Source organism: Tenrec ecaudatus, chromosome 1 (assembly GCF_050624435.1).
Source record: "Tenrec ecaudatus isolate mTenEca1 chromosome 1, mTenEca1.hap1, whole genome shotgun sequence".
Taxonomy (NCBI): Eukaryota; Metazoa; Chordata; class Mammalia; order Afrosoricida; family Tenrecidae; genus Tenrec; species Tenrec ecaudatus.
This window is the reverse complement of record NC_134530.1, coordinates 260,444,046-260,470,466: the sequence shown is the minus strand read 5'-3', so window position 1 is coordinate 260,470,466 and position 26,421 is coordinate 260,444,046. Positions and strand designations below refer to the sequence as shown.

The window sequence follows — 26,421 nt, the reverse complement described above, 5'->3', positions numbered from 1 at the left end:
CTACTGATGGGCTTTGGGTCTCCACTCTACCCTCCCCCTCATTCCCTCTTGATATGCTTTTTGTTTGTTTATTTTGTTTTGGGTCTTTGATGCCTGATACCTGTCCCATCGATACCTCATGATCACACAGGTGGGTGTGCTCCTTCCATGTGGGCTTTGTTGCTTCTGAGCTTGTTTATCTTCAAGCCTTTAAGAGCCCAGATGCTATATCTTTTGATAGGCGGGCTCCTGCAGCTTTCTTCACCACATTTGCTTATGCACCCATTTTGTCTTAGTTGAAATCTTTTTAAGAAGATAATAATTTATACTTTTGTAAAATTGAAAAGCAATTCATTATATACAAATGTTAAGGAGCCCTGGTAACTGCGGATTAAGTATTGAGCTGCCTACTTGAAGGTCAGTACTTCAAATCTGCCGGCTGCTCCAAGGGAGAAAGATGAGACAGTCTGCTCCCTTACAGTCTCCCTTATAGTCGTGCAGAGGATTTCTATGAGTGGTAATTGACTCGATGACAGTGGGCGTGCTTATTTTGGCTTATGTGTGGCTTAATGTGGCTGAAAGGCTTGACTTGAAAGTATGTTAAAATATTCATTTACGTTCTTATATTTTCCACGATATAATTACAGTTCTTAGGTGTACAGATATTGGTAAAATTCTAAAGGTTTGAACAGAAAATACATAAAAATGTAAGATGCAAGCACTATGTTTAGAGAGATCTGATTTCTATCCACAGAAGGGTCTTTACTTTGGTTCTTGTTTTTTAAAAGTTTCACATGGTGGTATCATAAAGGTAATTTTTTTCCCATAAAGGTCATTTTAAGTTGGCCATTAAACTCATTTACTTATTTGATTTTTGTGTAATTTTTTCTGTTGCTGTGTAAGTACTATCACATCACTTCTAGCTCATCAAGAATGGTAGCACAGAGTAGGACTACCCCTTATCACATGGTTTCCTAGGCTGTACTCTTTACAAAAGCAGACTTCCAGGTGTTTTCTCCTGAGAAACAGCCGTAGGTGTGAGTGACCACCAAGTAATTCACCATTGTACTGCCAGAGCACCTTGTGTATTCTTTCAGTATTTTTACTCAATATTGCTACAAAGATGTTGTCAGTTACATTTTTTTTTTCATTTTTACTATGTCACATCATTTGTCCACACCATAAAACATTCTATAGTTTAAGACAAAGCCTTTATTGTAAATTGAGGGAAGGAAGGTTTACAGAGCAGACCAGTTTTCCATTCAGCAGGTCTGACACATTTTGTTTCCTGTCATTGCCATCCTACTTCTTTCTGGTTTCTTATTTCCATTCCTCCTCCGTTCCTAACCCTTCTGAACCGGTTCCTGAGTGTAAGGCTGCCCTTTTGATTCCAAGTCGTTGATTGTTCTAAGTAATAGATGCCTCCCTATTGTTACTGTTCCCCACATAGGCCTAGCTGTTTGCCCGAAAGCGGAACCACGTGGGTGAGTTTATTTTCACACCTGAAGGGTGGCTCGGGGCTACAGTCTAAAAGGCTCCTCCAGTCGCTTACCTAAGAAGTAAATCTGATCTCTTTTTTATGATTTCTATACTGTAAATGGTGTTATTTGAGCAGTGGCCGTGGCTGGTTGTTGGACATGATTTACCTAGTATTTTAAACTATTATTGCTAAACACTTTTGTACAGATCATGCTTTTTAAAAAAACTAGACCCTAGCTATCTGTTGAGAGAGCAAGATGAGGCTGTCTAGTCTCATAAAAATGGCAGGCTCGGAAACCCCAAGGCACAGTTACACTCTGTCCATAGGATCGCTGTGAGTCAGAATCGACTTGATGGCCGTCGGAGCTCGCTTGTGGCATTTTCTATGTGTGCTTGGTCTCTGTCTTTAAACACGTTCCTCTACCATACTTAGCAGCTGTCGAAAAGTCCTTTTACACTGACCCTAAAGTGATCATGCCTGAGTTTGCTTCTTTTGCTCTTTTTTTTAATTATCTTGGTTGACTTTATGCTTATTGGGCATAAACAATCCTCCTTAATAAAGCTGACTTGTTTAATACTGCACGTTTTTTACAAAAAAGGTATTCATCTTACAAATTGTTCTGCAAGCCAAATATACAAGAGCTTGGAAAACAACAGAAAATAAAAGCCAATGTAAAGCGACAGGTTAAAATGACTAGAACCATTGCCGGATGGATATGGTTTGGTTTTACAGTTTTCTTACTGTGTCATCAATATAAAAAGCCGGTCCTTCAACTGGCTCCACTGCTCAAGGTGTAAAGAAATAAGTGTTTTTTTCTTGGTTGCATCTCATCTTCCTGGTTCATCCAATATTCTCTAATATCAATTCGGACTTTTCCTTTTGAAGTCCTGAACACTGCTGTACCTCATTTTCCAGTCTGAAGCATAGCATCTCTGCTGCTGTGCTTCTTTCTTAGAGGTCGACAGGGCCCTGGAGATTCCCTGGTCTGTGGCTTCTTACAGGGTTTTCTGGAGCAACGTGCGCTTTCCCCGTTAGCTCTTTGTCAACGTCACTGTCGGAACCCCTGCCAGAGCAGCGGGACGAGACAGCTTCCTTTGCCCCATCAGGCTCTGCTCCTTCGGCTCAGCTCAACACTCTCCTGCTTGCTGCCTCTCCTGCTCACGTTTCCATCTTGCTTATTCGTAATGTTTTCCTGCTGCTTGTATTTCTTTTACTAATATTCTTTGCTGTTAAGTTACATTTTGGGCGTAGTGTATGTAAAGATGAGCCGTAAGATGAAAGTTGGTTTGTTTTCCTTCTAGGAGAGTCGCCTCTTCTTTTTATGTGAAGATAGAAAAAGTAAGAGGCAGCTCATTCAGCCCGATCAGAAATGGGTGGGCCAGGACATGGTGCAATTTTGTTATTTTGGTTTTACTTGGTTTCAAAAGTATTAGAAAAAGAGACTGACGTGAGGTGTAGGATTTCCACCTTGAGTGGAAAAATCTCTGTAAGCTGCAGGTCCTTTGACTGTGGCTTCGCAGCCCAGCCTCCTGCACCCAGCCAGCACTCATAGACGACATGGGGGGGGATTGACTGGGCTTTGGAGTAGTGGTTATGAGTTGTACTGTCAACCACAAGGTTGGCAGTGTGAAACTACTATTTGCTCCTCAGGAGAAATACTTTCTATTCCATTGAACAGTTCAGCCTCGGACACCCACAGGGGCAGCTCTATCCAGTCCTGTAGGGTCACTGTGAGTGAGTTTTTTGTTTTGTTTTGTTCGGATATTCCAGTTTACTATCTAATTCAGAATTCTCACCTGAGAATTTGGAAGATGTTGTCGCATCACTGACTCTCCCTTCCTGTGGTAATGGCCGTGTTTGAAGCCTGTGCTGTCCATGTGGTGGCCACTGCCCACATTGGCTGTTGAAATTTGCCTAAGGTGACTTTGCACTTTAGTTCCTTGAAGTTTGAACAGCTACATGTGGCTGGTAGTTACCATAGTATTCAGTGGTCTTGAGCAAGCTCAATCTTTTGAATCTGAATTTAATCGTTTGTCAAACGAGGTGGCTGAATTGGGTCTTGGTGTTTACTTCCTAATTAAATCTTGTAACATAGGAAATTAGTATGTAAAGCAAGCTTTTTATTTTGGACTGTAAGACCTTTGGAAGATATTAGTATTTGATTATCAGAAGTATATCCATATCTTTAAATATTAATAAATTATTGCCTGTGTTTTATGCAGGATTTTTCAGACTTTCTCTTCCGTTGGTACCTGGAGAAAGGAAAGCGAGGCAAACTGTTATCTCCACCCATTTCTCAGCATGGACAGTTGGCGAATTTTTTACAAGCTCATGAACATCTTAGGTGGTTACATGAAATTAATATCCAAGAATTAGAAAAGGTAAAGATTAATAAAGCTATATGGAATAGCTTTGTGCCACTTTTAATTTTATATTGATTCATTCTTACTTATTTTACTAATGTTAAATGTTATTTAAAATGTCTCTACCTTCCACTCACTCATGTAACTAGAAAAAAAAATTATTCTATTTATGATATTGTCATTCCTTCTAATATATCATTTATAGTCCATTCTGATGTGACTACTATAACAGTAAAATAAGCTAAAAGTGGCTTGCTAATGTTTAAGTAACAGTCATTGACTTTTTTAATGGTGAATATTTTCTTTCAATGAAAAATGATCATATTGTGGATAAATAAAAACAGCATACACATGAATTTTTTCACATCAATTTTAAAGTGTGTTTGTCAGAAAGTTAACATGAATTTATAAATTATTAGAGAGCAAATGTCATGTCTCTTTTCCTAATAATTAGCTGGATGTTTGCGATTTATTTTATTACCATCATCTTACAACATTAACAGGTTTTTGGAATGCTATTGGATTGATGTTTTTCATTGATAGAGCTTAGTGCAGGAGGACTGGTTTGAGATATACTTATTAATCTTTAGTTCAACTTTAATTAGTACAGAATCTTATCTCAATTTTCATATTTTGTTTGTGGTAGGCTCATTCAACCCTTCTAGGTTTGGCAAATATGGAAACTCGTTATTTTGCAAAGAAAAAAACCCTTCTTGGCTTGAGTAAATTAGCTGCATTGGCTTCAGACTTCGCAGAGGATACGTTGCAAGAGAAAATTGAAGGTAAAACAATAATTTGAACAGGAAAAGATGCATGTTGTCGTGCTGTCATTTAATGGTATCATAAGAGGAGTGGTTTTTAAAAAAATTCTATGTCCATATAAAAGTAGTTACATACTTGAGTTTTTTGTTTTGTTTTTATGGGAAGGTACATTTTATTTTAAATATGACAAATCCAGTCATTTTGAATGGTGTATCCTGGTTATGTCTCCTTAGTTACACATATTCCAAAGACAGCAGGAGCTGCAGAGAACTCCTGACCTTTATTTAGTAACTTTGCTGTAGGTATGTTATTGACATATTAATCTCGACGTAACTGAAGTGGTACTAGTGAATGGAATGCACGGAAAGGACCTGAAAGAAATGAGAGCCCCATAATTGGTGAAGACCTACTCCCATATTCTGTTTCCCAAAACCATTTTCCAATCAAAAGAGATGAGGGCTTGTGGAAAAGATGGTTGTAGAGCCCTGTTGGGTGTAAAAGCAAGGTTGATGGAGATGCCAGCCTGATACAAGAGCCTTGAACAGCTCCCACGGGCCAGATGGGGGGCTAATGTGAACCTCAAAAAGAACGATGGTAAAGGGTGATCATTTATATATGTATTTAAAAACCATAAATCCAAAGTAATATCCAAAAATGCCACTAATAAATGTAGGAAGCGTATAGACAAGAAATCACCCTTTGCAGCCACAGGAAGTGCCGACATTTTTGAACTGTTGAGGAACAAGCTACTCCCTTGTTTTCAGAATCTCAGTGCCCAGATGACGTCTCAAATACCCAGATCTGACACCGCAAGGAGACAAGCTCACATTGTGTACTTTCTGATGTGATGTAATGTGGCCTTTTACAGTATCACCTATGTGGTATTCTTGCCAAAATAGTCGACCTAAATCTAATTACAAAGAAACAACGAGGTATATCCTGATAATATTACAGTGTAATTGACTACGACGATCCAAAATTTAAGGGACCTGAAAGACAAAAAGTGGGGCAGGTCCTGCCCTCTTATATATGATAAGAGCTCAAAAAGTTATGCATTGTGAAAGTCTTGATTTCCAAATAAAACTGGAAAAGTTTGAACATATTTAATATTAGATGATACTACTTTATATTGTTTCTTAAGAATCTGATATTGATACTATAGCCATCCATTCTTAGGAGATGCAGACTAGAATATTTAGAAGTGAAATACAGTCCTGACTTTGATGTAATTGGGGTGGGGGAACATATAGAGATAGAGATGCAGATAATAAGGGAAACTAAAAGTGGCAAAATGTTAATGACAGGTGACTATAGACTGAGGGTACATTGCGTTTGTTAAAGTTTTTCTATTGGTACAAAATATTTCAAAATAAAATCACAGGGAGATCTCCGGTATGTGGTCAGGGATGAAATGTGTGCAGAAACAGATTTTTCGTTGTATGGCTTAGTCACAACGAATCCAGCCTTCTGAGTTTTAAGTTCAGACTCTACTACAGTCATTTTTCATTTTCCTAAGAAGAATCTGGACAGATTACAGATAGGGCTTTTGAAATCTTTTCTCTAGAACTTAGTAGCTTTGTGATCTTGTATTGTTGATTTATCCTCTTGATCCTTAGTTTCTCCTGAATAAAATGGCTTTATTATAAGTTAAATTTATATAAAAGTAGTTCCAAGGATTTGCACTAATGTGTGCTCCCTGGAAAGGTGTCCATGTAGTACTCACTAAAGCAGAGGTATTAGCATTTTAAGGTTTATCTTTCAAATTATGTGTTGCTGTTGAGGAACATCGTCCTTCAATCTCATATTTAGTCATTGGTAGTGCTTATATATTGTGTAGGATTGCCTGACAATCTAAGAGAAGCCATATTTTTATCATGTTATTGTTAAATGCACTTTTCTCTCCAGATAATGTTTGGAATTCTTGTGTTTGCTTGGCATTGACTGGATCTTATCTTGTGCTTTGCTAATATAATGAGGATATTTTCAGATCGCTATGAGTCAGAATTGACTCAATGACAAGGAGGTTTTAAAATTTCTGTTATGAAATTTTTATTATTCCAGTGTAGGTACTGTTAATGGTTTTATTTTTGTTCTTTTTTTAAACCTATTTGTGGGGATGGGGGGGTAGGGGGGGTAAGGAAGTGGTGTTAACAAACCCAGGGACAAGGGAAAAACATGGGACCCCAAATGGTAGAGAAGGGGGAGTGGCAGGCCTGGTGGGAAATGATCAAGGGTAAGGTTGCTTAGAGAAGAGGTATACTCTAGCCCAGGTGGCGATGAAGCATGGTAGTAGGGCAGGAGGAAAGTCAAGGGAGATGGAGGAAAGAGCTAGGAGTCAAAGGGCATTCATGGAGGTCTAGACAAAGACATGTACATGCAAATATATATAGGAGGATGGGGAAATAGATCTATGTGTCTATATTTATAGGTCAAGTATTAAGGTGGCGGAAGGACCTTGGGCCTCTACTCAAACACTCCCTCAATGCATGAATACCTTCTTTTATTAAATTGGAACTCTATGATGCTCACTCTCCCGACACAATGGCTGGAGCCAAAGTGGGTGAACAAGTAAATGTGGTGAAGAAAGCGGATGGTGCCCGGCTATCAAAAGAGGTAGTGACTGGGGTCTTAAAGGCTTGAAGATAAACAAGCGGCCATCTAGCTCAGAAGCAACAAAGTCCACATGGAAGAACACACCAGCCTGTGTGATCGAGTGGTCCCAAAGGGATCAGTTACCAGGCATCAAAGAACAAAAAATCATATCATTGACTGCACACCTCCATGATAGGATCGCTGAAGACAAATGGGTGCATAAGCAAATGTGGTGAAGAAAGCTGATGGTGCCCGGCTATCAAAAGAGATAGTGTCTGGGGTCTTAAAGGCTTGAAGGTGAACAAGCAGCCATCTAACTCAGAAGCAAATAAGCCCACATGGAAGAAGCACATCGGCCAGTGCGATCACGAGGTGCCCAAGGGACCAGGTATAAGGCATCATGCAAAAAAAAAAAGATATAAGTGTGTGTATGTATGTGTATATATGTGTATCTGTATATATGTATGTATATATATGTATATATATATCATATTAAATGAAGGGGGAAGTGCAGAGTGGAGACCCAAGGCCCAAGTGTCGACCAATGGAGATCCCCTCATAGAGGGGTTTAGGAGAGGAGATGGGATAATTAGGGTGTGAGGTAGTATCGATGAAGAACACAGCTTTCCCCCAGATCCTGGATGCTTCCTCCCCCCAACTACCATGATCCGAATTCTACCTTGCAGGGCTGGATAGGACAGAGGCTGTACACTGGTGCATATGAGGGTTGGAGGTACAGGGAATCCAGGGTGGATGATACCTTCAGGACCAAGGGTGTGAGGGACGATGCTGGGAGAGTGGAGGGTGAGTGGGTTGGAAAGGGGGAAGTGATTACAAGGATCCACATGTGACCTCTTCCCTGGGAGAGGGACAGCAGAGAAGGGGGGAAGGGAGACTCCGGATAGGGCAAGATATGAAAAAATAACGATGTATAAATTACCAAGGGCACATGAGGGAGGGGGGAATGGGGAGGGAGGGGGAAAAAAAAAGAGGACCTGATGCAAGGGGCTTAAGTGGAGAGCAAATGCCTTGAGAATGATTGGGGCAGGGAATGTATGGATGTGCTTTATACAATTGATGTATGTATATGTATGGATTGTGGTAAGAGTTGTATGAGTCCCTAATAAAATGTAAAAGAAGAAAAGAGAAAAAGATTATTAGGGCAAAGACTGTACAGATGTGCTTTATACAATTGATGTATGTATATGTATGAACTGTGAAAAGAATTGTATGAGCCCCAATAAATTGTTAAAGTAAATTTAAAAAAAAACAAACCTATTTGTGTGTGTTCTATAAATAATCTTCTGGGGAGTTTTCAAATTATAGGGGAAAAAATGCAACAGAAAAGTAAATGATCATTTTACCATCCTATCCCAGAGGTTGCTACTGTTTAAGGCAGTGGTTCTCAACCTGTGGGTCGCGACCCCTTTGGAGGTCAAACGACCCTTTCACAGGGGTCGCCCAATTCATAACAGTAGCGAAATGACAGTGATGAAGTAGCAGTGAGAATAATGTTATGGTTGGGGGTCAGCCCACATGAGGAGCTGTATTGAAGGGTCGCGGCGTGAGGGAGGCTGAGAACCGCTGGGTTAAGGCTTTGTGTGTGCTATCCCAGTCTTTTTGAGGTGCAGAAATGTGCATGAATAATAAAACATTAGGTTTCACAAAACTGCGGTTATATGGAATGATGTTTCCGCTTTTGATCATTGCATTTTGCTTTAACGTCTGTGTTGGTGAGGCTGCAGACTAGTGTGCAACGCTCTGTCCCCATAATGTAGCCCAGTCTGATGGGCATAGCCACTTAACGGGCTGCAGTCTGGATCACGGATGGCAGTGTTTGATATAGAAAGGTGATCTCATTTTACAGCGCTAACCACTGCTAGTTAATATGGCTGGGGTATGTTACTGCACTTTTTGGTTTTCCTAGGATATAGTCATGGTAGCTTTTAAAATAATCATTGTTTTTTTTAAAAAATAATTTTATTGGTGTCTCTTACAGTTCTTATAACAATTCATACAACAATCCATATATCAAGCATATTTGTACATATGTTGCCATCATAGTTTTCAAACATTTTCAATCTCCTTGAGCCCTTGGTATCAGCCTCTCTTTTTACCCTCTCTCCCCAACCCTCCCACTCTCGTGAACTCTTGATAAATTATAAATTATTATTATTTTCATGTCTTACACTGTCTGCTGTCTCCCTTCACCTGAGTTTCTGTTGTCCACCTTAGGGCAGCTGTGTTGTACAACAATCCTTGTTTTTAGTTTCCCCTTTCTTCCCCTTCTCCCCCAGCTTCCCGCACCCTCATGGTATCATTACTCCCATTACTGTACCTGAGGGGTTTATCTGTCCTGGTTTCTGTGAGTCGAGAGCTCTTATCTGTACCAGTATACATGATACAGTCTAGCCGGATTTGTAAGGTAAAAATGGGGTCATGATAGTTCGGGGGAAGAAGCATTAAAGAACTAGAGGAATCTCGTGTGTTTCCAATCATTGTTCTTTTGTGAGTGAAACTGTACTGTAAACTCTGTTTGAGGAAAGCACTTTCTGTTTACCTCAATATGTAGAACTAAAAGATCCCACACCAAGGGTCATGAAATGGACATCTTTTCTACAACTTCTTTAGACAATAGGAAATATTTTCTCTCTGTTCCTATTTCTGGTGGCTGTGATAATATGATTTAGATCAAACCATAAATCTGTTATAATCAAGAATTAATAATAATAGAATAGTATTCTAAGCTCATTGAATAGAGATGAGGTTGCCTTTTTCTTTTTAAACTCAGATTTTTCTTTATTTTAAATTTTATTTTCTTTCTTTTTTTTTAATTCAGATTTTTCTTTTACAACCGACCAAAGGTGGAATGTATATTATTCTCATTCATATGTATGGTCTCCTTCTCCCTCTCATTCTGAATACTAGAAATGGCTGAACAGGAACGTTTTCTCCTACACCAGGATACTCTACCTGAGCAACTACTCACAGAAAAACAACTGCATCTCAGTGCAATGCCAGTGTTGACTGCACCACAACTCATTGGCGTACGTACTTTTCAAAATCTTGCACCATTCCTTAGTTTCAAAGTATGTTTGTATTTTGGGGTTCATGTAATGTAATTTCTAAGAGGAGACGTCTTTCTAGGCCCTACCTTCAGGGTTACTTCCCCTTAGAAAAAACTACTGGAAGCTTGGGCCAGAAGCTCATTAAAAGAAGGCAATTGATGAGTGTGTGTGTGTGTGTGTGTGTGTGTGTGTGTGTGTGGTGTAGTGGTAGTAGTATAGATAAATGCTCCATTGAGGCACTTGATCAGCCTGGTGTCTGTGTGGTGGGGGTGTCAGATAAATGCACCAGGAAGGCACTTGATTCCCAGAATATTACTTCTTCATTCTCTTCTATAAGAATGATCTAAGAACTCTAATTTACAGTAAAAAATAAATAAAATATAATTGATTTACATAGTGTGATTCTAACTCTTCCTGTGTAACCTAACACATTCACTCCTAAAGGCTTAGCTAGATTATAAGCTGTAGTGTAGAGCATTTTGGTATTGCGTTCATGTACAACTTTGCTTTACAACTCTCTTCCCCTCAAAAAACCATTTCAGATACAAGGACAGTGTTACAAAATTGCTTTGAGTTTACACTAGTTATATTTTTAGGAAATTCTCTAAAAACTTGAGCACACTAACCATTATTAGTAAAATACATTGTAAAACTGAATTTACAGGTGCCTCCACTGATATCCACCTTCATACACACACACACACACACACACACACACACAGCTCTTGCGAGAGAGAAACAGCGAAATCTCAAACTTGTTGCCTTTGCTTTAGTTTGGTGTACGCAACCCTGTAGGCCAGAGTAAGGCCGCCTGGTCACTTTCCAGGGCTGTCGGCCTTCATGGAAACACTGTCAGCTCTTTCTCCTGAGGAGTAGTTGCTGGATTTAGCTGCTGGCCTTTTGATTAGCAGACAGTCGCTGAGCCACTTTGCCACCAGGCTCCCTCCTCTCCTGATATAGCATTTTAAATTAATCATTGCTAATAAGGATTATTAACTATTGGTACAGCCTACTGTTAACTGTAAGGATCACCTTTGTTGTATATATGATTAAGAAGGAAATGTCATGCAGTTTTGCTGTGATAAACTCGCTTTTACGACACATTCCAGTTTCAGAGTTGTTAGCATCATAGGGGATAAGGGGCATTTCACTTGATAAAGAGGTTTTGGCTTTGTTTGTTTTGCTTTTATGTGTTTGTTGTCAGACATTGGAAAAAGTAGTTGCCCTTTTTTCCAAAATGGTTTGAAGATTTTTTTTGCTGTTGAACAGTTGCCTTCAATCCTTTAAAATGAAGTTTGTCATATTATGAATTGTGATTGAGAAAGGAAGATAGTAATACTGCAGTTATTTTTAATAAAGCAGGTGTTTTTCTGATAAAAATGAGAGATAATTTGAAGAATACAAAATTGAATAATACAGTCACTTGTAGTATATCCAGCCTGGGACAACCATTGTTAACATGTTAGCGTATTTTTGTTTGTCTTTTAAGTAAGCTGTATAGTCTAACTGCATAATTTATCATAATTTCAACTTTAAAAGCTATGTAAAAGGTCACATTTCAAAAGCAAGATGGCGAGTCTATATGTATAATAGGTTTTTTACTTCAAAGTCTATGCTAAAAAAATACTGACTTGAATGAAGTGGCTTCAGAAGTCTGGGGAAATTGAATTAACTTTTAATTCCTTTTTTTAACCTTTTAATTTAATGTGCAGAGCAGATCATCATTCAGTGATTTCATACACAAACCCATGTCATTCATTGCAACCCCTTCAGTGGAGCATCACCCATCCCACGTCTCTAGTCCTGCTCCTTTTCTAGCCTTTGTAGACTTTGTCCCTGGGTAAATGTCACCCCCATTGTCCACGTGGTCACTTATTCTAAGATGTGCATGTCTCACTGATGTTATTGTCCCCTAATAGACATGTCAGTTGTTTGGCCGAAAATTGGGAAATAGGCATGCGTTCAGTTTCAGACCTGATGGATGACTCAGGGCCATAATCTCATGGATGATACTGTCCGTATCTGTCCAACAAGCTCTTACCTTCCTGATGTTGACTTTTATTCCATTTTCCTCACATTCTCTCAGAGCAGTCAGTAGGGATAGTGGGATGCCTTCTGGTTTTCTAGTCTCAGACTTGGAGACAGGTGTTCATGTGGTCCATTACCCACTGTTAGTAGCTGCTTTGCAGGACGATGTGCACTGTACAGGCTGTGTACAGGCATGCTGTGTTTCATTGCTCTTCACCTTACTGAACTTTGCACATCCATGTCTCTTACGAATTGAAGTTTGTGGCAACCCTGTGTTGTGCAAGAGTTACCAGCGCCATTTTCCAACAACATGTCCACTTCATGTCCTTCCTCTGTGTCACATCTTAGGAGTTCTCACAGTGTTTCAAATTTTTTCATAATGCTATTCATACTTAATTGTTGTTATTGTTTGGTCCCCGTTGCATTGATTCTAACTCATCGCAACCCTGTGTACAACAGAATGAAGTACTGCATGGTCCTATGCCACCTCACAACTGTTCTGATGTTTGAGTCCATTGTTACAGCTGCTGTGTTCATCCTTCTTGTCTTTTACAGGATTGGTCTCTCCTGTTAATGTGTCCAAAGTATGTGCCATCCTTGCCTGTACGGAGCATTCTGGCTGTACTTCTTCCAAGACAGATCTGTTTGTTCTTTTAGCTGTGTGTGGTTCTTTGAATATTCTTCACCAGTACCATAATTCAAATGTATCGATTGTTCTTCAGTCTTCCTCAGTCAACGTCCAACCTTCACCTGTATATGAAGTGATTGAAAGTACCATGGCCTAGGTCATCAATACTCTCAAGAGTCTTGTGCAGCACATTGGCCCAGTGCAATGTGTCTTTGGATCTGTTGACTGCTGTTTCCATGGGCATGGATTGTGAGTCCACGCAAGACAAAATCCTTGACAACTTCAACCTTTTCTCCGTTGATCCTGATGTCACCTATTGGTCTAGTTGTGAGGATTTTGGTTCTCTTTACATTGGCTTGTCATCCACACTGATGATTTTCACCAGCAAGGGCTTCAAGCCCTTACTTTCAGCAAGAAGCTTGTGTCATCTGCATATGGCAGGTTGTTAATAAACCTTCCTCCAATTCTGATGCCATGTTCTTCTTCATATAAACCAGCTTCTCTGCTCATTTGCTCAGTATGCAGATTGGTTAAGTATGGTGAACGGCTGCAACCCTGATCCACCACTGTCCTGATTTTAAACCGTGCAAGATTCCCTTGTTTTGTTCACACAGCTGTTTCTTGATCCATGTACAGGTTCTGCATGAGCACAATAAAATGTTTCTGGAATTTTCTATTCTTCTCAAAGCTATCTCTAGTTTGTTATGGTGCACACTGTTGAATGCCTTTGTAAAGTAGCTACAAGTAAACATCTTTCTGATATTTGCTGCTCTCAGCAGGATCCATGTGACATCAGCAGTGATCTCTTTTTCTACACCCTCTTCTGAATCCAGCCAGAACCCTGTCAATGCACTGCTCCAACCAATTTTGAATGATCTTCAGCAAAACTTCAATTACATGCGATATTAATGTCCAATTACATGGTCAATAATTTCCACATTCTGTTGGGTCACCTTTCCTTGGATTGGCTACAGCTATGGATCTCTTCCAGTCAGTTGTCCGATAGACACGAGTGCTTCCAGGGCTTCATCAGCTTACTGAAATATTTCACTTGCTTTTCCATCAATCCCTACAACCTCATTGTTGGCCAAGGCCTTCAGTGCAGCTTGCGCATCTTCCTTCAGTACCATTGGTTCTTAATCATCTGTGCCTCTTGGTCGGTCGAATTTTACTGGTTCTTTTCGGCACGGTGGCTCTGTGGGAAGATCCTCGCCGTCTTCCGATGCTACGTGCATGGTTCAGTCTTTTGGCCGTGGAATCTTTTAGTATCGCAACCGAATGCTTGCATTTTTTCTTGAGTTCTCCCACGTTAAAATATGCTGAGCATGTGCTTCCATTCTGATTCCTAACACCAGGTCTTTGCTCATTTCACTACAAGATTTTACTCTGTCTTCCTGAGCTGCCCTCGGAAATGTTGTCTTCAGCTCTTTCACGTTATCCTTTTTTCTGTGTACCTTAGCTACTCTATAATTAAAAGCAAGCATGGAAGCCCTCTGACATCTACATTGGCCATTTTTTTTCTTTCTTTTTTATTGACCTTTTGCTTTCTTCACATGTGATGTTCTTGATGTCCTCCCATCTTCTGTCAGTAGTATTTAATGCATCAAATCTATTTTTTTAATGTTCTCAAAATTCAGGTGTGGCATGCTCAAGGTTTGATGGCTCGTGCACTTGTTTTAATTTTCTCCAACTTCAGTCAGAACCGACAGATGAGCAGTTGACCGTCTGTCCCACAGTCGGCCCCTGGTCTGGTTTTAGCCGCTGATGTGTCGCTTCTAGGTCATTCCTCCCCACAGGCGCAGTCAGTGCGATTTCGGTGTGTTCTTCCTGGAGAAGCCCGGGGGTATAGTCTCCATTTGTGCTGTTGAAAATGGATTTGTGCTGAGGTGGTTGCTCTCGCAGACTTCCAGCTTCATTTCTGTCACCAAGGCCTTATTTTCCAACTACTCTTCCTGCCGCTTTGTTTCCAACTTTTGCACCGAGTAGACTACAGTTTAGTGTAAACGTAACTTTTATATGCACTGGGGAACCCAAAACAATCCATGTTGCTTGCTTTATTGCAATACTCACTTTATTGTGGCGCCTTGGAACCAAACTCATGGCATCTCTCAGGTGTGCTGGTGTGTCATCAAAACTCACTGCCGTCAAGTGGGTCTGACTCCCAGTACCCCGGACCTGTCTCCATTTCTGACCCTGTAAATCCTCACAGGAATTGAAAGCCTCGATCTCTCCCCCCTGAGTGGCTGGTGGTTTTAAACTGGATTACAGCCCAACAGTAATCCACCATACGACCAGCAGCCCCTTATTTTATTTGTATTGTGAATTAGGTGAAGGTTCAGAGAGCAGATCATGAGTGTGCATTCTTACACATCTGTTTCGACTTATCAATTGCAGGTCCCTCAAAGGACCATCCCTTATTCCACTTCTTCCTCCCTGGGTTTCCTGCTTCCAATTCCTCCTCTTCCTCTAACCAGCTGGACTGGGATGTAGACTTAGTGGGTTATGTTATCCCCTTGACCTCGATTTCCCCCAAGACTACACTCGTGAGGCCCTGGCCCAGTGACTTACTCGTTCAAGGTGTTTGGTCATATGTAAGAAGTCTTCATAACCTTGCTTTCTGTATGTTCCACCAGAGTCATTGATATATTTACGCCACATATTCTCTGTCAGATCTCTATATATTTGTGCATATAAATCCACTGTCCCTTCTACATCTAGTCAGCCTGCTTGTCGGTCTATGTGTCTATTTTTAGATTGCGGTTTTTGAAGTCTCCTTGTATCTGTTAACTTTTTGGTTCTAAAAACAAAATTACTGCTATTGTCAAAGTACATATGCCTGTCTATATCATTATCCTTGAGTATTACGTAGTTTTTAATTTGTTTTGCCTTTTTTAAAAGAAGGTCTCTGTTCTAGCCATAACGAAAATAGTGAGAATGTTGATAGAAAATGAAGCATGTTACCAATGTCACTAATCCTAATGTCTAGAAACAGGGGCTTGGGAATGGGTCTTACTGTGTATACTCTCACCAAAAGGGAAAACAAGTATATGCCAAATTTTGCAAATGAATAACTGTTTTAACTACCGGTATATATTCTAAAGAATATAGTCCTGATGTTTTTGGAGTACAATTTAGAAACATGACACCATACTATAAAGATACCCACAGCTTACTTAAAAAGATATGCTAACTTTTTTTATGCTAGCTTATTTTTTTCCACTAGTTTTTATAGTATTGCTCATGTGATTACTTAAAGTAATTCTGTGCCTTATATGTTATATACATAAATCATAGCTATATATCTGTGAAGAAAACAGAAGAGCCAATGAGTATGATTTCAAGAAAGCTTTGGACTTGCTGGAATACATAGATGAGGTAAGAAACATCATTGAGATGACCTCTGCTGACTGTCACAGTATATGAGGCGCTTCAGACAGTTTGTGGGAAGTGGGATTAACGAAAGCTGGATGGGGATGGTTACAGTCATAGTGGGGGGTGAAAGGAAGACGATGTCAAGACGTCCATGTAGAAAAGATTGTTTGGAAGCTGATTGTGGTAACAACTGTACAGCTCTGCTTGATGTGATTGACATATGGAATTATAGATGTTTTAAATCCCAACAAATGAAAAAAGAAAAATGGAATATTCCTATGAATTTAAAAAAATCTCCTCCTAGATATTTTCCTTTAGAGCGGAATAAATATAGAAAGGTGAAGGGGGCTCTGTCTTGCCAGTTATGAAAATGCATAAAAGGAAAAAAGCTTTTCCCGTCTGCTCCTTTAAGCCGGTGGCACAGCGTCACGCTGGCCTTTCGGCGGCTGCAAGATTCAGTCAGACGTCCTTCTTCTACCCTGAACTCTTCAAACATCCAGTGAGCCCAAAGAAAAGCACACTGGTTGTCATCAAGCCAATAGCTATTCGTAGAGACTCCTGTGCTCCGCGGGGTTGGCAGGCCTGGGACTTTACAGGCAGATCCCCTGGCCTGGCTTCTGAGGCCCCTCTGGGTGGCTTCAAACTAATGACCTCTGGCTAGGAAGCAAGTGCTTAACTGTTAGCATTGTCATGAGAGTTCCTTCTTGACAATTTTCACATATCCATAGATGAGTTTTTTGGTGCATGAGGAAAAATCCCTGCTTTTCAAAGTTGGGTTTTTTTTTCCTTAAGTGATTATGAGTTCTTGAATCTGGTATGTTTCTTTATCAGTTTATCTTTTGTAGGGTTTACTGTGAGAGAAGCTGTTTCTTGTGAAAATTCTGTAGTTCTACAGTAATTTATATACTGGTAACTAATGTATATTAATACAGTATTATAATGCATCTTATACCAATGTAATATAATTGAGTGCATCTGTTGTAAAAGACCTCTTTAAAGTGTTACAATGCAAAATCGTCACTTTGAGGACTAAGTTAAACATGAGCCAAGCCACATTGTTCTCAGCTTCCTCATATGCACTGGAAAACGGAGCAGTGAGGAAGGAAGGAAGGAAGGAAGGAAGGAAGGAAGGAAGGAAGGAAGAGCGCAGGGCTGATGCCTGCCTGTGCGTGTGGCAGGAGTGAAGAAGCGAGCAGCGTATGGACTGCTAGAAGAACAAACAAATCCGTCCGAGTGCCGTGTCGAGGACAGGACTGTGAGACTTTCTCTCACCGACTTTGGAAGTGTTGTCACGAGAGTAATCCCTAGAGAGAGACATCTGGCTTGATAAAGTTGCAACCACCAAAAGGAAGACCCTCACGAGATGAACTGAGACCGTGGCGCATCAGTGCGCTCAAGCATAACGATTGTGAGGCTGAAGTCGCTATAGATCAGATGCAATTCCATGGCACCCAACAACAACTGCAATTTTTACATAGTGCAATAAGGTGCATTCCGTTTACATGTAATGGAAGCAGCTGTTCTATTACTTGGCATATTAAAGTAGCTTGGTAGATTTTAAAAACATATAATGCGTTGACTTATATTACCTTTTAAAAAGTCTTAGCCCTTTCCAGGTTCCTGATAAAGTCAGATGATGCAGAGTAATCTGAAACTAATTCATGCAAAGTTGTTAATGGCTTACTCATGTAAGTAGTACTAAGATCTTATAGGAAGAAGAGTTATTTTTAGGAATTATAAGTTAAAGCAACTCTATGCTAAATTATCATTTTATGTGACCTACTCAATTTATATTGGAATTTTTAATAATTTTTGTTGTTTTGTGTGTTTTTGCTTTGAAGGTGGAAGATGTAAATAAAAATGACCTAAAACTGGAAATCCTTTGCAAAGCACTTCAGAGAGATAAGTAAGTTCTCATCGAATGAATCAAATACATGGTTTTAGAAAGGGGCTCTTCCTAGAAAGATATAATGTATTAAATTGTCATTTCACCTTCTAATTGCAATGCAAAATACGTGATCAGAACTTTAATGGTTGTATTCATGACACTTTACATTTTCAGTTTAATAATTAAGGATTACTACTAGCAGAGCAAGTTACTACTTTTGAGTTTTCAAGTTAGAGCACCAACTTATACAGAAACACATTCTTTCCTCATTTTCTTTTTTTCTTTTCTCACTTTCGTAGAATCAGAAGTAGTTGTTGTCAAAGAAGACATAACACACCACTTCTTTAAGAATGAAAAATCATTACAACTTAGGGATCATTACTGTCTTAAGTTAATGAATACCTCTTTTTTCATAGTCATTTTGCTAGAGAGGAGGATTTCAATCTATAAGAATAGAAGACTGACTCAGTGGTAGGGCAAGATTAACAATCATCTGTTATAAGATGAGCCTTTTCCAAGAACACAATTTTTTTTAATCATTTTATTGGGGGCTCATATAACTCTTACCACAATCCATACACATATCAATTGTGCAAAGCACATTTGTACATTCATTGCCCTCATCATTCTCAAAATACTTGCTCTCCACGTCAGCCCCCCAGCATCAGCTCCTCATTTTTCCTCCCCGCTCGCCGCTCCCTCATGAACCCTTGTTAATTTATAAATTACTATTTTGTCATATCTTGCACTGTCTGACGTCTCCCTTCATCCAGTTTTCTGTTGTCCCTCCCCAGGGAGGAGGTCACATGTAGATCCTTGTAATCGGTTCCCCCTTTCCACCCCACCTTCCCTCCACCCTCATGGTATCACCATTCACCGTTGGTCCTGAAGGGATCCTCCGCCCTGGATTCCCTGTGTTTCCAGTTCCTATCTGTACCAGTGTACATCCTCTGGTCTAGCCAGATTTGTAAGGTAGAATTGGGATCATGATAGTGGGGGGGTGGAGAGAAAGCATTTAGGAACCAGAGGAAAGTTGTATGTTTTTTCTTAGAAAGTTGTATATTTTCGTTGCTACACTGCACCCTGACTGCCTCGTCTCCTCCCCACAACCGTTCAGTAAGGGGTTGTCCAGTTGCATACAGATGGGCTTTGGGTCTCCACTCCACACACCCCCTCATTCACAGTTATAGAATTTTTTGTTCTTTAATGCCTGATACCTCATCCCTTCGACACCTCGTGGTAACAACAGGCTGGTGTGCTTCTTCCATGTGGGCTTTGTTTCTTCCAAGCTAGATGGCCACTTGTTTACCTTCAAGCCTTTAAGACCCCAGACGCTATATCTTTTGATAGCCAAGCACCATCAGCTTTCTTTGCCACATTTGCTTATGCACCCATTTGTCTTCAGTGATCATATCATGGAGGTGAGCACACAGTGATATGATTTTTTTGATCTTTGATGCCTGATAACTGATCCCTTCAGCACCTCATGATCACACAGGTCTGTGCTTCTTCCATGTGGCCTTTGTTGCTTCTCAGCTAGATGGCCCCTTGTTTATCTTCAAGCCTTTAAGACCCCAGACACTATATCTTTTGATAACGGGCTCCATCAGCTTTCTTCACCACAATTGCTTGTGTACCCGCTTTGTCTTCAGCGATCGTGCCAGGAAGGTGAGCATCATAGAATACCAGTTTAACAGAAGGGGGAAAAATTTTTTTTGGAAGAAAGTATTCTTGCATTGAGGGAGTACTTGAGTGGAAGCCCAATGTCCATCTGCTACCTTAATATTAAATATATAAATATATGCACATAAATCTATTTCCCCATCATATATAAATATATTTACATATGTACATGCCCTTATTTAGACCTCTATAAATGCCCTTTGCCTCCTAGGTCCTTCCTCTATTTCCCTTGACTTTCCTCTTGTCCCACTATCATGCTCAGTCTTCATTTGGGTTTCAGTAATTCCTCTCGGTTCCATTACCCTTGATCATGCCCTGTCAGGCCACCTACACCCTCCTCGCCACCGATTTGGATCACTTCTTGTTCCCTTGTCCCTGGGTTTAACACTACTTCCTTTCCCCCACCTCCCCCTCCCCTCTCTCCCCCTGGAACTGTCGGTCCATTGTTTTCTCCTCCAGATTGTTAATCCAGCCTATTTTATTTAGACAAACCTGCGGAGATAATAACATGCACAAAAACAAGACAGAGCAAAACCAAGCAATAAAAGAAAACAAAACAACAACAAAAAGCCAATGACAAAAAAAACCCCACAACAACAACAAAAATAAATAAAAGCTTGTAGTTAGTTCATGGACTATTTGTTGGCCTTTAGGAGTGTTTTCCAGTCAGGTCTGATGGGGTGCCAAGCCCTGACCCCAAAGTCTGTTTTTGGCATTCCCTGGGGACTTCATTGCTCTGTTCCCCTTGCTGTTCTGTTGCACGCCCTTAGTGTTTTGCCACAGTCTGGTGGGATCAGATCAGGCAGAATTCCCACACTGTGTCTCCAGTGTTGTCCCCTGTAAGACTATGGGTCAGTGAGGGATGTTGTGTCTCATAGTGGGGCCGGCCATATGGTCTTCTCTGTGGATTGGCTGCTCTGAGTAGGAATATCGTCAAGGCTTGGTGGGCCAGGATGTGCTCCACTCTCTCTTCCTCCCCCTTCATTTTCTCCCGTGTGCTCTGATCGGACATTTTGCTCTCCCGGAGCTGCTGCAGATTCAGTGCTATCCTCTGAGATAAATTCTTCTGGGGGAGGGACAGGTGTCCATGCAGTTGGGATTGGGGTCAGCCAAGAAAACAGTTTTAAAGAAATCCTGACTGTTAGAAACCTTCCACTTCCCACAGGTGTTCTTTCCCCCGTGGCACGGAGAACCTGCTGTAGAACTAGTCTATTTTCTTCTTTGATCATTCCTAGATCATTAAAATGGTTAAAGTTGGTCTTAGAACGCAAGCAACACTCTGTGGCAGATGATCAGAACCGTCTGTCACAATTTGCGCTTGCTACAGCAAAAAAGTCTAACCTATTCCGGTAGTCTCTCCTCAGTGAGACTAGCCGTTATGTAGACTTGAACAAGCATTAAATTTTTTTTTTAATTGGTCTTAGAAATTAACTAGGAATGCTCTAGCGCTGAACTTGTCTACTTGTTTCCTTTCCCACCCCTAATTTAAAAAAGTTCTCTACCATAGATTCGATTCTGCCACCTAGCGACCTTAGAGGACAGAGTAGTGCAGCGCCTGTGGGTCTCGAGACTGTGATCTTGATGGGAGCAGAAATTCTGGTGTTTCCGCCGTGGAGTGCCGGTGATTTCAAACTGCTGGTCTTAGAGCAGCCACCACACAGACAGCCCCCAAGTCACACAAAACGCGTGCTGTTAGTTTGACTTGGACTTGTTGCCCTGGCTTCTTGTTGAAGCATGTTAAGGCACTGTGTGAGCTCCATTCACTATTACTGCAGCGCAGAGGTTCTGGGTGTTATTTAGTAGTCCTCTGAAGTCCATGAATCCTCTCATCCAGGTAAGGAAGTGGCTCTTCCAGTGTATGCTTTCAGGCAGGTACCGGTTGCCATGGAACCGATGGAAAGATTTTGCAACTGTTGCTTGTGTTACCACAGCATACTTTGGGTTCTGTGTTAGGTTGGGGTTTCTAACGAAGCAAAACTAGTGATGCTTACATAGAGCTAGACAGGGAAAAACTTATAAAAAGAAATTGACTCAAACCGTCATAAAAGCGGACGTATTTAGTCTAAGTTCCGTGGGTCAGAGGCTTATAACTAGAGGCTTTTTCAGATTTATGTTGCTTCAGGGTCTGCTGAACTCCAGCTCAGCTAGAACACCACAGGCTAATACCAGATAGTTGCTTAGCAGGTGGGATGGCAGGCTGATTTTGGTTCGGTGGCAAGCAATATGACAGGCTGCTCACACAGGTCCAAAGAGCGAGAGAGTCATGCGTCAGATGCAGGATCCAAGAAAAGCAAGCCAGCTCCTCTACAATGTCCTTATGTAAAAAGTACGCCCCGCCCCCAGGAACTTAAGGGTTGTCTTCCACCTGGACAGCTACAGCCGCTCACAACAGCTCCCGGGATGGGGTTGATTTGTGTTAGGTTGTATCGTAGGTGATAAGTAGGCCTTAACCTTATCAAGAATTCCCCAGCCAAGTTGACATAAAACCTAACACTTAGAGGGTCCATAACTACATTCGTAAGATCATTTCACTGCATGACTCTTTATACCAGAGACGTGGAATCTATGTATTAGATGAATTCGCTCAGGCAGCGTCTTACCTAGTAGTGATTATAAGGTGTAGCCAACATTGTAAGCTCCTAGATTAAAGGATCTAAAATAAGATCACAAAACTCAGATCCTCCACCCACCCCCACCATCAAAACAAATAAACAGCATTTTCTTTAAGATTCTGTCTATGGTTTCATTTTTTACTTCCTTCTGCTTTTATCTTCTAGCTGGTCCAATTCAGATGGTAAAGATGATCCGATTGAATTTTCTAAAGACAGTATATTTGTGAAAATCTTACAGAAACTTTTAAAAGATGGTAAGTGGTATATTATTTTTTAGAAATTACTGCATCACTCTTTAGTTTCAGGAACCTTAGATTCATGGAGATTTGCCAAAATATCAAATGACAGGATGGTTTAATATTAAATACAATCATATTCAAATGAGGGATTTATTTAGAATAAACCAGACCATTTTTTCCTCTCTTTGCGATTGGGGGTGCATGTATTCAGGTGACGTGTTTATCCAGCTGTGCCTCTTGGTGCCTGTAACAAGCAAAGCCGGCATGCTGATTCCGGATAGGTAAGGAACGCCAGTTAGCTCCATTGGAAGGCTGAGACACTGAAAGTCTGCAGTGGAGAAGAGTTTGGTTTCTTTAATTTTTAAGTATTATTATGAATATTAAAAACTTTAACTGAGGAAAACTTTGCTAGATCTCCTTTAAACTTAATGGACTAAAGAAAATGATTTTACAAATCCACTTGGACATCAACACTCTAAATTATAAGAAGAAATTGAAAAGGAACACAAAGCAAGTATGTTTTGCATATATTTTGTACACAAGACAGTGAATAAAACTCCCATTTCTTGGCAAAGGCACAGATAGGGAAAAGATAACTTAGAACAGATTTCCTTTCACCTCCTTTCATATTACCAGGGTCATAATATATTGAAAATGTTAACACTTGAACTCACATAAAAATAAGAGATTTTATACATAAAAGCAAATGTAACTCATGCTTATTAATAGGTTATTGGATCAGAGTATGTGATGCTGAAATCCAGGCACTCTGCAAAATAAAATAGGCTTGTCCTTTGATAAAAGGATTAGGATCTTCTTTTTTTAATATCAAATTGAAAATATATAGTAACAAAAAAGCTTTTTAAATTCATCGGTCCTAAATGAATATATCAACATGTTGATTTTTACAAATATTTAAATATGTGTGTATGTATGTGCAACACATTATTTAATTCATATAGATCATGGCCATATAGAAGTAGCTCTCAATAAATTATTTGTTCTTTGAATACATAGAATTATTTTATAAATTCATAGTTCCAACCCTTTTTAATAAATTCAGCTACCTTAACCAAATGGCATAAAGGGATGCTTAGAGAAGTTTTATGGGGATGACTTAGCCAACCAGTATCTTAAGATAAAGAGAATCAAACTCCCAGTGTTCGCATTCCGGAAGCTTTCTGTATTAATCGCCTCAGGGTCTGCTTCCTTTTAGAGTTGATCAAATATACATACAGGTGGAGGGAGGGGATAAAGGGGAGCTGATATCAAGGAGTTCAAGAAGAAAGAACATGTTTTTGAAACTGACTGTAGGAGCATTTGGACAATACTGCTTGATGTGATTGAAGTATGGAATGCAGGATCTCCGTAAGCTCACAATAAAATGATAAAAAATTAAAACAAATATGCATACAATTCTATAACTAGATTACTTGGAGTTTGCTCAATTGACGTGGACCTTTACTTACAAACAAGGGATATACTTGATTATCCCACACTGACCAAAAACCAAGTTAATTAGGGCTTCCATTTCAAAGATGGTGAAACCTTTTTATAGTCAAAAATAAACATTTTCAAACATAAATGAAGGCATTCAGCAAAAATATCTTTTGCTTGAAAATACTTGAAATTTAGAAAGGACTCGTATCCTTAAGGCTGTCTTGTTTCTCTATTTGGGACTGAAGATTTATCTGGATATAAATTATCTTTCTGTACTTGTTATAGAGATTCTCCTGTTGAGCCTAATAAATGAGTAGAAAGTGCGTGGCACACCACCTCTCCGCCTTTCGTGTGTAAAAGTACCACTGAACTGAAGAGTCTCCCAAGAGCTAGTGCTTATTCATTTTTTGCTTATGTCATAGACAAGAATGGGAAGTTAGAATTTACAGAAAATATCCCATTTTGGCTATAGGATAAAAACAAGTAGTTTATGTTTTATGTAAGTAAAAATACAGAAAAGATTATTTACATACCATAACAGGCCATGGGCATTTCTGAAATCTGTAGATTGTTGTGGTCTTTATATCTTCTTTTAATGAAATGATTCAATAACTACTTGGACTAAATAGAAGGAATGTATTTTAACAATAAAAGTCAAATGTCAAACATTTTAAAGAATTTATTTTGATTTTATTAAGAAAAAATATTTACTGAAAATATGTTTAATGTTAATAAATGAGAGATATAGCCTTAAAATATTATTAACCCAGATTTTTACTCTATTGGCGTACTTTGAGAGTACCAAAACCAAAATTGACTTTGAGAACCTCATGGTAATATTGTAATAAATTATAAAATATTGTCTGTTTTCTTAAAGTTGCGTATTCTTTTTTCTATCTACATTGATCTCAACTTAATTCAAGTAGTCATTATTCTTGCTCTGTGATAAAGTGCTGTTTTCACCTATCCAAGTTTAGATTTAAAACTCATATAATTGGACATGTTATAATGTGTTAATAACATATGATAATGTTTCCATAAAAAGGTATCCCAAATGAAATTTTTATTTTAAAATGATTTTTAGTTAAATAACTTCCACATTAAAGCAATATATTGAGCTGCAAGAGGGGAATGAAAATATTTCAGATCTTATAAAAGACTTTAAATAGACTAACTATTTTAACCACAGGGTGGGGCAGGCGGGGGCGTGTGAACAAACTCAAGTAGCTTCTTCTAAATGAGGACTGATATATCATTAGACTTGCAAGTATGTTTGATAGATGGAAAGAATTTAGAACCAAGTATTTCCCAATAACAGAGTGGTATAGTTTAAATAGAAACACAGGTGTTTTTGTCGTCAATCATGTTGGTCCATTTGAGAGTTTTATGAAAATAAAAGATACTTCCTTGTTTTTATAGGCATCCAACTTAATGAATATTTACCAGAGGTGAAAGATCTACTACAAGCAGAAGAACTAGGAAACTTAAAGGCCAATCCCTACTTTGAGTTTGTTTTGAAAGCAAATTATGAATACTATGTCCAGGGACAAATGTAACTTTTCCCCAAAATTATCATTGTTTCTGAAATGTGTGTGTATACTACCTAAAAAGAAATTTAGGTCTTAATTGTCTAGAAGTTTATACTTTTATACAAACTTGTGTGGTTACCCTTTTTTTGTTTTTTAACTTTATAAAATAAAGCGTTCTCTGACTATAAATTTGGTTTCCAAACATTATTCTTTTTTTCACCTTGAATTGATCAGTTATTTCCTCTTCAGAGCCACTCCGGAGCCCTGGAGACTCTGCCCCAGGTGGACGACAGGCAGGCTCCCTGCATGGCACGGCACAGGGCATATCTAGACATTGGTCTCTGGGACTCCATGACGTACAAGACTGCACTAGAGTATCTCAGAAGTGTCTGACTGCAGCCTGTGCACTTGGGGAGCGGGTGTTTAGTATATGTTTTAGCTAAAGGTAGGAAATAAAATAAATGCCATCAACATTTGCTGATGAATTACACTGGCACCAAAAGACAAAACAATGGGCCTGATTCATGAAAGCTTGGTACTGATACTGGCTAATTCATTGGGGATTTTCCTCACAAATAGTAAATGACTATTAAAAGTATTTTAGTTAAAAATTAATTAAGAAATAGATGAAAATATCTTAGTGGATAAAATATGTTTGTATGACTTCTTAACCGATCTGAAAACTACCATCTATGGGAAGCTGGTAGTGTTTTTGTGTTGGTTGTGATTCTTGAAGCTGGACATTGAGGCAGTGGTCT

General features: G+C 39.4%; 1 protein-coding gene and 1 non-coding gene across 3 annotated transcripts in view; both read left to right on the top strand.

The window, feature by feature from the left end:
• Positions 1 to 25,852, top strand: part of NUP133 (nucleoporin 133) — a 66,004-nt gene extending 40,152 nt beyond the window's left edge. For both annotated transcript variants that reach the window (XM_075531779.1, XM_075531772.1), the window contains exons 20-26: positions 3,682 to 3,840; positions 4,469 to 4,604; positions 10,105 to 10,223; positions 16,195 to 16,275; positions 18,114 to 18,178; positions 22,621 to 22,709; positions 25,554 to 25,852. In XM_075531779.1, the coding sequence (XP_075387894.1) occupies positions 3,682 to 3,840; positions 4,469 to 4,604; positions 10,105 to 10,223; positions 16,195 to 16,275; positions 18,114 to 18,178; positions 22,621 to 22,709; positions 25,554 to 25,690 (786 nt within the window). In that variant the 3' untranslated portion in view covers positions 25,691 to 25,852. The remainder of the gene's footprint in view (positions 1 to 3,681; positions 3,841 to 4,468; positions 4,605 to 10,104; positions 10,224 to 16,194; positions 16,276 to 18,113; positions 18,179 to 22,620; positions 22,710 to 25,553) is intronic.
• LOC142437702 (small nucleolar RNA SNORA28) lies at positions 21,113 to 21,238 on the top strand. Its single transcript, XR_012782233.1, has one exon. It is a non-coding gene; the product is annotated as a small nucleolar RNA SNORA28 (small nucleolar RNA).
• Positions 25,853 to 26,421: the final 569 nt, after the last annotated feature.